The 15,461-nt window shown below is 36.6% G+C and overlaps 1 protein-coding gene across 1 annotated transcript; it reads left to right on the top strand.

Moving 5' to 3' along the window:
- The first annotated feature begins 1,035 nt into the window (after positions 1 to 1,035).
- On the top strand, positions 1,036 to 5,343 carry LOC140133158 (iroquois-class homeodomain protein irx-1-A-like). The gene is made up of 4 exons (XM_072152922.1): positions 1,036 to 1,625; positions 3,110 to 4,124; positions 4,379 to 4,448; positions 4,749 to 5,343. The coding sequence occupies exons 1-4, from the start codon at positions 1,362 to 1,364 to the stop codon at positions 4,804 to 4,806; spliced, it is 1,407 nt and encodes a 468-aa protein (XP_072009023.1). The 5' UTR covers positions 1,036 to 1,361; the 3' UTR covers positions 4,807 to 5,343.
- Positions 5,344 to 15,461: the final 10,118 nt, after the last annotated feature.

Genomic DNA, 15,461 nt, shown 5'->3' with positions numbered 1-15,461 from the left:
TGACAAAGTATTAGCTTGTGTGTTTTATACAGTATACAAATTATTTAAATATGCTTACTACAAACAGTTTTTTAAATAAAAAAATAAGAAAAATGCGTTAAAAATAGTAAACAAATTTAAATTGGTTGTAGAACAATTAAAATGTGACGGACCTATTAGCCACAGGGTGGATACCCGATGTATAGAGAGGGCAGATGAAATAGAGCAACTAATTGTTTTATTGTGTGCTCCTAATAACACAATGCATACATTACTATACTACTACTATATACATCACATAGTTTGGTCACAAAATGGTGTAAAGAAATAATATATATATAGAAGGTAAATGATGGATCTGAGAATATATTCTCAGATGCATCATATATATATATATATATATATATATATATATATATATATATATATATATATATGTGTGATATATGTGCAGATATATATATATATATATATATATATATGTATCATATCAGATGTAGTTCAAAAAAGATAAATATAGATGGTTATTGTATTAGATTATCGTTATTGTGTAATATTGAAGCATTAATTTCATTTACTGCCTGATAATTGCCTATAGTTTGTATAAAGATAGCTAGACATTATTATATGTTTGTATTATAGTATATTTCATTCCCCTCATTGTATCTTGGATGTGTCTGTATATGACTTTCTGTGATGTAGCGATAATAATTACTAGTAATTACATGATGATCACATTATCATCTTTTTCTTTCTGTTGTGGGCACAGTAGATGCTCTCCATGTACTATGAGGTAGTAGATTGCCGGCCTGGTGTGTGTGGCACAGGTAATAAGACAGTCACTCAGTTGCTTTTGTACAGGGGACAGTGTGTGGACTGGAAACAGCCGAGCCCCAGTGTCGGACAGCTGTAAGCTCGTGTAGACAGGTTGTCATGCAGCGTGAGAAGGAGAGGGGTGCCATGGCTGAGCGCTAGCTACACATACATATACATACACAGGGGGGAGAGGGTCTATAGCACACCCCATATACACACACACACACATAGACAAGAGTGGAGTGTCCCAGCCAATGCTCAGGCCACATGCTCCAGAGGGGGAGGCGCCTGCAGCTCCAGCGGATGCCAATCAAAGCATCAACTTCAAATTGTATGTGAAAGATCAGCCCAGGACCCGGGGGCAGACACATCAGTTGGAGCTCAATTGTTGATCAGATCACATCTGAGGGATTTAGGAGCACTCGGGAGCCGAGGCTTGTGGGGGGACAGCGGGCTCCTCTCCCCTATCTGTCTGTATCCAGCACTACACTCAGGAGCTGAGGCTTGTGGGGGGACAGCTCACACTCATCTCCCCCTAGTTCTGTACACACTACTACTTTCCTGCCATGTCCTTCCCGCAGCTGGGCTACCCCCAGTACCTGAGCGCCGGCCAGGCCGCCGTCTATGGAGGGGAGCGGCCGGGGGTGCTGGCAGCCGCCGCCGCCGCAGCCGCAGCCGCCGCCGCCGGGACGGGGAGGCCGGCAGGAAGCGAGCTCGGGAGCAGCTCCACCGCCGCGGTCACCTCCGTGCTGGGCATGTACCCGTACAGCGCCCCCAATTACAGCGCCTTCCTGCCCTACACCGCAGACCTCAGCCTCTTCTCGCAGATGGTAAGTGCACTATATGTACTACTTGTAGCTTTCCTGGGGGAGCGCATCCGGCTCCTTCCTGAAACTTTCCCGACTCCTAGAAACTCACCAAAGTCATCGGGAAATGGGGCAAATCTCTGGACTCATCACTTTGTGGGAGAACATTTACTGTCCCGTCCATTGTGAGAGCTCCACATAATCCCAATCCGCTGATAGTTCCAATCCGCCTGAATTATTTATTACAAGGCGAACCCGATTGTCCCTAAATCCTTGCAGAAAGAAATCTGTTGTCATCATTGCAAATAGACAAAGGGCGAAGAGTATAATAACATTATTATGTCTCATTTATGAATGTGTTTCAAATAAGCATGCGGATGTTACTGTCATTTAGACAAAGTCCACATTATCTCATCGATAGTCAAATTCGTTTACTTTGTAAAGAATCGTCATGGAAATTGTCTGTTTTCCTATGATGGGCAATGAAGGGAAGGACAGGAAAGTTTAATTCTTAATGTATATTTCTACAGTAAGACCTGGGAAGTTTTGCTTGTGTCTGGTGTTTGTAACCATCTCATCAGGAATGTGATTTGCCCATCTTGTATATGATAACGAGGCCTAATGGGGTTATTATGGGGTAATATTGTTTCTCAGTTTTGCCCCCGGATGAGGATAAATAGGTGATAAAAGATAAATAGTGACTTTTTAAAACAGGCAAACATCGTGTATTTACTTAGTTCTAGATCAAAGCCCTACTTGGTTTACTTAAAGTAGTTGTGTACAATTTAATAAGAGCGAAGTGTTTTATTTGGTCAATAGTAGAAATAATAGTCCAGCAGATAGAATATCATATTTGGAGCCTTTGTAATTGTTTACACCATAAAATATCTTTGTAGCACGAATTTACAGTATGGCCGCACCTGTGTAAACTGCAAAGCACATTTCATTTCTAGTGTTTGTCCAGGCTACTGAGGTTAATATAACCAAAACTCACGGGCGAAAACATCTCTACATAAGTTATTATTAATATTATTATTATTAATATTTTGTTATAAACATAAGAGATGGCTGTAGATAGATATATTACATACATGTATTATATACATTTATAAAAATAAAAAATAAACATTATTCGATGTTTTGCAGTCACTGTAAAATATTAATTTGTAGATATACGTTTTATATATATATACACATAATATATATATATGATTACAATTTCTAAAAGAGCAAAATCACTGTGATTTTCTTTTTAAAGCATCTGAGAATTGAGGGTAAGGCTATTTAGACTTAAAGATAAAATGTTTTCTTATTATTATTATGATTATTATTATCAATATTTTTATCCGGTATATTTCTTAATTTCATATAACTTTTTTGCTGTCATCACATTTATGGAATTATTATTATTAGCAGTATTACTACCACTACTACAACTTCTATTTTGAGCTCAGGTTTTCATGTTTCCCTTTCACAGAACTAATTGACTACTTTTTCCTCTCTTCCAGGGATCACAGTATGAGCTGAAGGATAACCCTGGTGTGCACCCAGGCACTTTTGCTGCACATACTGCTCCAGGTTATTACCCTTATGGGCAGTTTCAGTATGGAGATCCTGGTCGGCCTAAAAATGCCACAAGGGAAAGTACAAGCACCCTAAAGGCCTGGCTGAACGAGCACAGGAAAAACCCTTATCCCACCAAGGGGGAGAAGATCATGCTGGCCATCATCACAAAGATGACCCTCACCCAGGTCTCCACGTGGTTTGCCAATGCCAGGAGGCGACTTAAGAAAGAGAATAAGGTGACCTGGGGTGCTAGGAGTAAGGAAGATGGCAATCTCTTTGGGAGTGACAATGAAGGGGACCATGAGAAAAATGAAGATGATGAGGAGATCGACCTGGAGAGCATAGATATTGATAAGATCGACGATAACGACGGGGAGCAAAGCAATGAAGATGATGATGACAAACCGGAGCACTTGAGGCAAAGTGACAAAGAAAGTTTAAAAAAGGACAGTGACGCACTCATATCAGGGACTGATGGACTGAAATCTAAAGACCCCCTTTCACTTGTCAAGGACAACTCTGAGTCCAGCAATACAAGAATAGTAAGCCCTGGTGGACAGGGGACATTGCAGATGCCACCTCACAACAAACCCAAAATATGGTCTCTAGCAGAGACAGCCACCAGCCCAGACGGTGCAATAAAGTCTTCTCCATCATCTCCCCAAGTTAACCACACGTCTCCTACCCCTACCATCCAGCACCCAGCTTTCCTGCCCAGCCATGGACTATACACATGCCAGATTGGCAAATTTCACAATTGGACAAATGGCGCTTTCCTTACTCAGAGTTCACTAATTAATATGAGGTCGTTGTTAGGAGTAAATCACCACCACAGCTCTCACCACAACCACCACCACCTCCAGGCTCACCAGCAAGCATCTCTTCTAACAGGGGCCAACCTAGGTGCCATCAACGGCAGCGACAAAACCACAGACAGGACCAGTCCTAAGCACACAGGTGACGCCATCAACTTTGTGACACTGTCATCAGTTCTGTCATATATAGTGCCATATCCCCCGTGTACTGATATACTTCTGTTTCTGAATATATGCACAGTATTTAGTTATAAAATAAGGCCATTTCTATAAAACTAAAACTGCCCACTGCTCTGGTATATTAGCATTCCTTATGTGATTTAGGGTGCCCTGTTTTATTACAATTGACAATATAATCTGATTATCCTTAATTTTTTTTAATTTTATGTCCTACAGACAGAGAAAATATTCCCAGAACGGATTCTCCTCCACAGCTAAAAAACTCCTTTCAAGCTGTTCGTGAAAAGTAAGTTTGTAAAATTTTGACATCTATAAGAAACGAATATTTCATGGCTTAATTCAGTTATAATGACAAATAACAAGTTATTATGATATTTAAGAAGAACGTAATTTCAGTCTATTGAAGTATGTGTCATGGTACAAAATTCAATATGATTTACTATTGTACATTCTAATAAGGACTCGGACCCACATTATTTTATTGTGCTTTTTATCGATCAGTTAACTAGAATTTTTGATATCAGTCATGTTTGTATTCAGAAATTGCAGAATGTGTTTTCTAATGTGTGAATTTTCTTGTTTGCAGCACTTTGTCACAGCAAGACGGGACCCCCCGCATATTAACAGCGCTGCCTTCTGCCTGAGCAGAGATTACAGACTCTTATTACAATCTGGACATTATGGGTATTATCTAGAAATTCTTTTGCAATAAGGTGGTGTTGTCAACCTACCGCCAAAATTCTAATAAAAAGAAGCGACTTAAAAATAATAAAAAAATAATGATAAACTCAGTAGGTGGATCCATTCCAGTGTCTTTTTCCTGATCCCACTCATTCTAACAAGTCCTGGATTCTTCGTTTTTTTCGGTAACCGGTTCACATGTCTCTGTGCTTTTTTCTGTATATAAAGTGATTGAAATTGTAAATAGTGCGTCAGCAAAACTTGTCTAAATCCTATATTTTTGTCTAATAAACTATATGAAATTCTATGAAACCTATTTCCTTTTTCTTCTGATTCCTCCTGCCAGATGAATCCTTCTCTGTCCCTAGCCCTGATTTCCATTTTAATGTCAGTCATTATGAAGTGAAAGGGATACGATGAAACAATTTGTCACGCTTTAGTGTATGGTGATTACTCTTATGCACAATCTGCTCACTTGTAGAAATTCCCGATTATTCAAACCTCAACTGTTTTCCATTTTCCTCTATTTTTTTTCTCCTTTTTAAAAATGTTTTACAACTGTGGTCTTTCAACTATTGATTCCATTTTAGTTTTATAGATTTTAAATAAGGGATTGTAAAGACAATTGTTGAGCTAATCCCAGTGGAGAGGGCACTTAACACCTCGAGCCACTTAATTTTATGGCCCAAGTTAACTCCAGTTGGGTTTTTATTTTTGTTACTGTCATTAATTGTAAAAGCTCTAATTGTACGTGATGATGATCGTGACCCCCCCCTCCTCTATTTCAGCGCAGGGCATTATAATGATCATTCAATTATGGTGAAAGGATGCATTCATCCCCCATAGACAAGCTGGTAAAAATATGTAATATTTTCAATGTTTCCTGATTTTTTTTATTTCTAATTGAGAACACTAAACGAGCATTGAGGTGCTAATAAGACGCCAGATGGTTGTGCATAGGAGAAAATGGAAGGAGGCAGCTGTGGAAGTCATTAAGAAATAATGTGGGGACGCCCTATCCAAACAATACTAGAGCCCAAAACAAGCACTTGTCGGAAGCCAAAGGAAGGAGGAGGGGGTCAAATAAAATATTAATAAAAGGCCCATCAAGTGCGAGAGCAGTTATAGTAGACACAAGCAAATAGATGTCTCTTCATCACTGGAATTGTCACTAAATGTTCTAATGCATCACTGTCTCTTTACTGCATTACCATAAGCATTTAAGGAAAATAATATGATTTGTTCTTTTTGTCAAATAATATAGTCATAATTTCATGCAAACCTTGGTAGTCATACTCCTTCTGATCTGTGTAATATAAAATGAATGAGATTATTTCATTCAAGTATTAATGGAATAGATTGTGTATGGTGCATACACAATTATTAGTGGTCTGCTGTTATGTGTATTTATTTATAGTGTTTAAGGAAAATATTATACGTCTCTATGATATAATCATATATTTACATATTATTTATTGTTATTGTCAATTTGGGCGCTGTATGGCGGAGCAGTGTACTAATCTGTAGTACAATAGCTCCATCTATAGGGCTCACAGCGTATTAAACTTTGGGACGAGCGCAGCGCTCTGTCAGGTACAAATGTAAAATTAGATGTAAAATATCTGGAATATAATGTGCCATTGTGAATGTATTGTGTGTCCTACTGCTGCTGCGGTGTACGATAGGGTGAGGCTGGTGATTTATTCGGGGGTTCGTGTGATGTGTGGCAATGAGGAGCAGATGTCGGTGGCACAGTCCTGTGGGGTAGAAAATGGCCATTTGATGGTGTGAAATGGGCAGGACGTCATTACTGATATTTGTCCAGTCAACAGGGTTAATTATAAAGTAACAAATTGCATCCAGAAAGGGCGTAGAGAGGGGCATTTCTCCCTGGCTTTTCTTTCTCACACTTTGAATTGCTAATTTTTGTTTGTATACAAAGTAGTTCCATTCACTGCCTCATCACATGTAAGTGCACTCATTGAATTGCACAATGATGTGTATTTCACCAAATACCTAGCGAACACATAGATACAGCATAAATAGCCTCTGTGAAATGTCACACATTAGTATGTGGACGAGCTTGTCTCAAAGTAAATGATATTTATTTTCCTGCCATTTGTAAATTATTCCTATAATTTCTTGTGCATTATCCCTATAATATATACGACTTTCCTGCTAGTTGTACGTTACACGTATATATATAGCTTGTAATATATATATATCTATATCAATCATTCTCCTGATACTTGTATATTATACTAATAATAAATACTACTCCACTACTACCTGTACATTATATTTATAATATATACTACTTTCCTGCTACTTGCATAATATATCTATAACATATACTACTTCACTGTTACTTGTAAATTAAACGTATAATATTATACCCCTTAACTGCTAGCTGTACATTTTGCATTTTGTACATTAAGACACTACAGTGAAGAACTAATATTTCAGCTATGCAACCCAAAATAAATTAAAAGTGGGTATTATCTAAAGTGGATATTAATGCATATTATTTAGCATTCTGCAACTATACTTTTAAGAAATGATTAGATACATTACTTAAAAAATAATATTTTATTTTTTCTTTAGAATGTAAATTGAGTTCTCAAATTATTGTGAGCTTTGTGTTTCAGTGGAAGTAGAATTTTATTTGGTGTATTTGGTTGGACAACTTATATTTTTATATCCATTTTCAGTAATCATTTAAGAAGCTAGAATTATTATTTGGGTTAACATCTGATTTATAAAATATAATTATAAAGATTAAAATAATGTTTAAATATGTAAACATTATTGACCAGTGTGACCTTGACCAGTGATAGGACATAAATATAAAACACAGAAATATGTAGTTTATCCAGACTATTGACTTTTGACCGAAATTAAATTGAATTGTTCTGAATAACTTGGAAAAAGATTAAGAACCAAAATAGAAAAAAAATTCTATATTTGAAACCCTGATGCAATACATTTTGTTATCAACAATACAAATTGTATGTATGTTTCGCCATTAATTGAATTCTAATAGAATAGCTTTAGATGCTGATGTAATGTGGAATGCTTTTACTTTGCTTACAGTGTATGTGTTCAATTTTATCTTCCCTCCAGTCTTGAAATGTTAGATTTTCTTTTACTTTACTTTTTTACTTCTTTAATTCTTTTTTTCTTGCTCTTTTTTTTTGCTTTCTTCCTAAGCAGCGATCAATTATTCACCAGAACATTTATATCCTCTGCAATATGGAGAATTCATATTCATATCTCTGTTTTAGTGGCCTGACACTGATTAATGTAATATGCACCATAGCTCCCAGTGCCGCTCTTCTCTATGAATCATGCACTATAAAGTTTCAATCGCCCTTGTAGATAAAAAAAAAAATAAAAATTGAGAGAGCAATAGAAAAAAAGAGTTAGCAGGGAAAAATGCCAAAGAGAGACAGAGGGGGGAATCTGTTCTGTAGCTGTGGGCTAGTGTTTGTATGGTAAATGGTGTCTGATTTAAATAACCGATGGGTAATTATTGACTATAACAGGCCTTCATTAGTTCAATCATTAGATCTACACTGGGAGACAAAGAAAGACTAGGCTGCATGCAGGTGGGCAGCTAACACTTTGCCTTAAATGAAAACCCCTCTTCTGCTTCCTTCTATGGTGAACACCCAGCATGAAACCAGTGGCAGTTTTACCTAAGGGCACAAATGATTTTTATTTTTTTATGCAGGCAAAATTAATTTAGTAACGAGCATACACAGTTCAAATGACAGGATTTGAATGGTGGAAGGAGGAAGGGAGTACTCATAATTATACTGTCACTTCTCACAATATCTTCCTTGTTGCCTTAGGGTGAGACAGATTAAAAGGAGATGGAAAGGGAAAGAAAGGGAAAATGCAACAAAAAGGAAAAAGGTTTATGGCACTAGAGAAATTCATTTGGAGAATAGAAGTTCAAAATATAAGCGCAACAAAAAGCTGCTGGTGTTGGGAGAAAAAGCCAATTCCCAGGACAGAGAAGCACTTGTGTCCACATGGCTGGGCTCATGGCTGTTTAAAGCAGCTCTATATAGAGTAGAGTGTAAAAGTCAAGCATTAAAGGCACTTGCAAGGTGTGCAAGCCAGAGAGAACTGCTGAAAAGTGCCCTTTGATTGTGTTATAAACAGAGCTTGTTTGTTACCATTTGAATCATTTTTTTGGACACACCATCTCTGTCTTTCTGTTTTGGAAGGTTATATATATAAAAGTAGCCTCCTAGTCTGTGTTGTCACATGAGCCATTAAGATGTTCTGTTTTCTCCTGCAGCTGTGTATATTGGCACTCCCTAGAATATTGTACTTGTTGGGTTTATGGACACGTGTCTTTGGGTGATTTTAATAAAGCTGTACACACAAAGAAAGTAATTCACTAATAAGAGCAAAGTGGAGGGGGGTGGAAGTTGCATTTTGGCACTTCACTGCAAACAAGTACTGCAGGAACTTTCTTAGATTTACTGAGAGTTGTCATGGCCGACTAACAAGCCGATTTACAAATTAGTGCATCTTACCCTAGCTTGTTGGATCTGTCTTAGCTTTCAGCTACCCAATCAGGTTAATTAGAAAATATAAGGAGAGGTTGTACTGAAGCAGAGAGCCATGAAAGGCTAATGTTAACCCTTACACTTTAGGGACAAAGTCACGGAAACCATTTAAGAATCAGGTCGCAAGTGCATATAAATAGAAATGTCGGCGTAAAGTGTGTTTAATTGCTTACATACAGCTTCCCCATATTTTGTAGCTTTGTCCAAAGAAGGCAGTCACAAAATTCCTCACCCGCAAAGGGCCTCACAATCTAATTTCTTTAGAATCCAGTTTGTTAGTTAATCTGTAAAAATTAGAAAATCAAGACCACATTAGTACATGAGAAATTTAACAATGATCTAGACAAAATTATACATTTGAAAACTATTGATCATGGATTGGGATCATTGCTTTTGATGCATATGAAAACAAAGCAGGGTATAGGAGCTCCTGTAGTTTACTCAGCCCACACATAGTTTTGGTTTAGGAGTGCCAGAAACATGTTCACCCAACCCTTTTCATATACCATGTAGGAAGGAATGAAGTAGCTGTGGCTTTACCCCTCCATTTTCCGTAAATGTTGTAGTGCCATATGACTACCGACCTGATAGAAGGCCTTTACATAAACCCTGACCCTGAGTTTCAACTGTGACTTTCGTGCCTCACATGAACTTGTCTCCAAAAAGGACTTGCCTAAGCCTGGAGTAGAAGTGCCCCACTCACACAGCACATCGCAGATGCACAAAGGATATATCAAGCGGCTGGAGACTTCTGAAAAATCTGGCAATTGCCAGGTGGCGGAGGCACCATCATACTCTGGCACACATAGTACCGAATGCTAAATGTGCCCCAAAATGTATTGAAGGAATAATACTTATATTTGTTGACCAGAAAATGTAAAAACTTTAGAATTTAGGTGAACGCATAGCAATTATTGAAATTTACATGTTTTTACTTGCCCTTATGTAAAACACAAGAGAAAAATTCCTTCACTCAAGCTAAATGATGCAAAGCTAAAACTGAGGAATTCTTTCCACAAACACCAAGTGTATTTGAAAAAAGTTTTTCTAAATTACACTGCCACATTAAGGTCCACTAAGGTTCAAACACAAGCAGAAACATATTTTTAGACATATAATATTTGTCCTGCATTATGAAAACTTAGGCTGCATATTTTAAAAATGTTTGCATTTCTACAGCTATAATATTTAATGATTTAGCTTTTAAGCCAAAGTAAAATTTCTTCATGCAAGAAAGTTAACTAATAAAACATTCTTCTGTCTGCCACAGAAGCAAACTATAAAAAACACTGGCAATGATAAAATAATGATAATTCTGAGAATCATACACATGCCTGTTTTTGTGATCAGTGTTGATTACTACCTTTATGGAATTCCATGGACAAAGTATTTGTCCTTGTTGTACAGGTGTACATTCAGACTTTAATTCTCACATTGAATTATAGTATAAAGTGTCCATAAGCACACAAGTGTTGTGTACAAGAGGAATAACATTTATGCCACCTACAATATTATTTGAGGGGAATTACCTTACTTAATAATTGCCAAGGCTGAATGCTCATTTAAATTTCCCATACTGTTCTACAGCTGATATGTTGTGAGTACACAAATTTAGGCCTGTAGTTAAATAAGAAAATTATAAGACAAATAGAGGGGAGTTACAGACTCCCTATAGTCCAGAAGGTAAGTATTAAATTGTTCTCCTGGTTCAAGACCTATTTTTTTTATAATGTCGCATAATGAATTAAAATATATTTTATTGCATGCATTACTTTTTATTAACACAGGTGTATTACCTGCTTAATATTTATTGCCAAATGTAGGACTGTTGCCATATGGTAATCTAAACTTTCCCCAAAAGCTACTGGAAAAGATTTTCATGCACCTATATTTGACAGTAAATATAAAATTGGCACAGACCCTAACATCACTTCTAAATGTTATAAGTTTGTAACGTAGTGTAGAAGTCCACATTTTTGGAAATCCTCTTTTCGCTGGCTAAACACTTTCCCACAGGCCTGGCATAATAGTTTGTTATAATAGAGAGGAATAAGCTGCTGCCATACACCTTTGTGTCCATAATGCTCAGATGGGTTTGCATCCTCATTATTAGTCCATTACTCTGTCTCAGATGAGCTGAGTTCACACAGTAGTGTATTTCTGCCATGTACTCCTTGCTTCACCAGGAAGCAAAATCTCTTGCAAGTAGCATAGTGAAAACATTTTCGTTGAAACAGAAGGGAGTTTCTTGACAGATTAATCAACAGCATTTTCCTTGTTTTAATCTCCCGAGTTGCATGTAATCACCAACCTAGATGCTCATTAGCATGTCTATCTGATGCTATTTACTGTCCCATAAAATAGCAATGACAACAATTGAAGTAAAACACTTAATACTGGTTATCAGATAACAGAGTTTCTGTTGGTGATTTTAGATAATTGCTTGCATTGTGGCTAAACTATATGATTAAAGGAATATTTAGCCAATGTACTTCCTACCTGTTCAGATCTTTGTGTCTGCGGATGCCTCTGTGTCTGCAAAAAAAGAAAATAAAATTTATAATATTATAATTTATTTAAACAATTTCTTAACACCAATAAAAAGGTTAAACTTGCAGTACTTGCAGTACTTTTTTTCTGTTAAAAAAAAACTGATTCAAAACTGATGGTGCCAAACTGACCATAAGTTTTTTTTTTTTAAATTGAAGTCAATGGGACAGATAGATAGACAGAAAAAGTTATATAGATAGAAAAATAGATAATGGATAGAATATAGATAAATGTGAGGTGTAGAAAGAGAGATAGGTAGGTAAATAGAAATAAAAGATCAATAGGTACATAAGTAATTAGAAATGAGAGTTCGATAGGTAGATAGATAGATCGATAGGTAGGTAAAAATTAGACATCATAGATGGCAGCTATTATGAGGGATAGATAGATTTTTTGATGGATGGATATATAGATAGTCGGACATAGAAGCTACAGATCGATGTTTTGAAAGTGAAAAAGTGTAATTAAAAAGAAAACGGATACTGACACTAAATGAAAGACAAGTGTCCGTTTTTTGAACAAGGAAACGTTAGGGTATTAGTTAAACAAACGGACACTATATCATCAGTTACTGTCAGTTATGGCGATGGTAGTGTGAACTTAGCCTAAACAAACAAAACTTGCCTTACATCTAAAATAGACGTTTTCCCAGACTCAATGAACATATAAAAATGGCACGTTGTTGAATGATATTGAATTGGAAGATAAGTAGCTTCCAGGCACCCCTGGTGTAAAAGTTGAGGATTGGTATGGAATGCTCCCATGCAGTTCAGAGTGATATTTTTGTAATCAATATGGTAGAGTCTTTTTTTTCCTTAGCATTAGAGAGATTATACATTCAAGGCAGCAAACATCCATCAATTAAAAATGTACACAAACAACTACACATATAAACGGCCACCTACAAAAGCTTCCCCAAGGAAAGAGAAAGCCCTTTAACCCCATAGCGCAACAAGACGTACCGGTACTTTTTATTGCACAACGGGGGAGTATGAAGAGGACTCACGGGCTGAGCCCCCTTTATACTAATCAGGTGCTTGCTTCACAATGAAGCAAACACCCGTCGCTAACACCAATCGCGGGTGTTAACCCTTTGATCGCTGCTGGCAAAGCTGCCAGTGGCATTAACAAGCCGGCGGTGCATGGGTGCCGCCATCTTGGCTCCGATCATCGATCCCCGTGATGTCATTGGGAAGTGGCAATCCATTGCCATGACAGCCCTGGATCACACAAAGATCCGAGGCTATCATGTTTTAGACTATTACAATGTGCGATTTGCACATTGTAATAGATAGTGTTCAAAATCTCCATATACTGCCATACTGTAGTATGGCAGTATATGGTAGGATCAATCAGACAACCTAGGTTTAAAGTACCCTAGGGATTCAGAAAAATAGTAAAAAATAAAAAAAAATAAAAAAAAATATAAAAAAACCCTAAAAATTAAAATCACCCCTCTTTCCCTAGAAGTCATAAAAATATAAATAAACAGTAAAAATCATATACACATTAAGTACGCCACATCCAAAAATGCCTGATCTATCAAAATATAACAACATTTTTTCACAGCGTTTAGCCCCGCAATGGAAAATAGCTCTGTACACCAAAATATGAAAAAGTTATTAGCGCAAAAATACGGCAAAATGAAGAATTTTTTTTTTACAGGAGGTTTTAATTTTTGTAAATGTATGAAAACATTATAAAACCTATGCAAATTTGGTATCCATTTGATTGTATTGACCCAATGAATGAAATAGACCTGCCATTTAGGGTGCACAGTGAAACATGTAAAATCCAAGCCCACAAGAAAGGGTGCAAATGTATTTTTTCATAATTTTCACTGCATTCAGAATTTTTTTCCCACTTCCCAGTATACGGCATAGAATATTAAATACAATCACTATGAAGGGCAATTTGTTACGCAGAAAACAAGTCATCACACAGCTCTCTACATGGAAAAATAAAAAAGTTATAGATTTTTGAAGGTGGGGAGTGGAAAATAAAGATGCAAAAACGTAAAAGGGCCTGGTCCTTAAGGTGTTTAAGGGGCATGTTAAGTAATAAACTTCTCTTGATGACAAATATACTATGAGCTTTATTGCTTTGGGATAATGTGTGATAATGTGTGGTTCAGACTTCCGGTTAAGACTCAGAAGACAATTTTTTATTTCAAGACTTTTTTTTTAAAACATAGACGTATTTTGATAAATGTATATATCATTTATATAGTACTGACATGTGTGACATGTGAAGGAACCTTAAGCCACTAGGAGGAGCAATGGTGCAGGATGTTAAATGCAGCTTTTTAATAGTTATTAATAAATGCATTTATATCCTCATATTTTACATTTGCGTTTAAATGAATATGCACTTCAGTGTATGTAGGCAGTTTATACGACCCATACTTACAAATGGACCTCTCTGCCCACTGTGACCTCTGGGGAAGTCTCTGGATTCTGATAATTTACTAAACTTTAGCCCCAGGCTGCAAAGACCAACTGTAAGGTGTCTGCAATGGAGCTTTATTGTTTATCCTTCTATTTTATCAACTCAACATGTTTAAATTCCGATGTCACAGGAACCAAAAAATAATTTGTCTGCAATTACACTTACTAAATATACCTGTTCCGACTTACAGACAAATTCAACTTAAGAACAAACCTACAGAACCTATAATGTATGTATCTTCTAACCTGCCTGTACCTGGAAAATATATTGAAACAATTGAACTAAGTTGGAGTTCTTAGTACTCCAATGACTATAAAGTCAGAATTGTCAACCATTAACCCCTTAATGACCTGGCCCTTTTTAGTTTTTTCACTTCCATTTTTCACTCACCACCTTCAAAAATCTATAACTTTTTTATTTTCCACATAAAGAGCTCTGTGTACCTCCTGTACAAATTTTTGTTTTGATTTTGCCATCTTCTGGTTCTTTTTCATACATTCGTTCGTAGCTGTGGGTGGTGTAATTTTTTTGCGACTTTTGATGGCGTTTTCATTGCTATCATTTTTAGGACTGTGCGACCTTTTGATCACTTTTTATAGACTTTTTCATATTTTTACAAAATGCCAAAAAAGTGCCATTTTCCGATTCTCACTATTTTCCGTTACGGAGCTAAACGCAGTGAAAAACATTGTTATTATATTTTGATAGATCGGGCATTTTTGGACGCGGAGATACCTAATGTGTTTATGATTTTTATTGTTTATTAATATTTATATCAGTTCTAGGGAAAGGGGGGGGATTTTAATTTTTAGGTTTTTTTCAAACTTTTTTTTATTTTTCAGACTATTTTAACCCTAAGTTGTCCAATCAATCCTATCATATACTGCCATACTATAGTATGGCAGTATATGGGGATTTTCCTCCTCATTCATTACAATGTGCAATTAGCACATTGAAATAAATGGATTAAAATGAGACAACCTCAGGTCTTTGGAAGACAGATTGACGCTCTCCAATGACGTCTTGGGGAGCGACGA

Source organism: Engystomops pustulosus, chromosome 5, assembly GCF_040894005.1.
Source record: "Engystomops pustulosus chromosome 5, aEngPut4.maternal, whole genome shotgun sequence".
NCBI classification, from domain to species: domain Eukaryota; kingdom Metazoa; phylum Chordata; class Amphibia; order Anura; family Leptodactylidae; genus Engystomops; species Engystomops pustulosus.
The sequence above is the reverse complement of the archived record's forward strand: the minus strand, read 5'-3'. Positions and strand labels throughout refer to the sequence as shown.

What these genes read in the sequence shown, in the direction of transcription:
- LOC140133158 (XM_072152922.1), top strand. Translation starts at nt 1,362, where the DNA reads ATGTCCTTCCCGCAGCTGGGCTACCCCCAGTACCTGAGCGCCGGCCAG. An exon ending in GACCAGTCCTAAGCACACAG is followed by an intron (nt 4,125 to 4,378) that starts GTGACGCCATCA and finishes TATGTCCTACAG; the next exon opens with ACAGAGAAAATATTCCCAGA. An exon ending in TTTCAAGCTGTTCGTGAAAA is followed by an intron (nt 4,449 to 4,748) that starts GTAAGTTTGTAA and finishes TCTTGTTTGCAG; the next exon opens with CACTTTGTCACAGCAAGACG.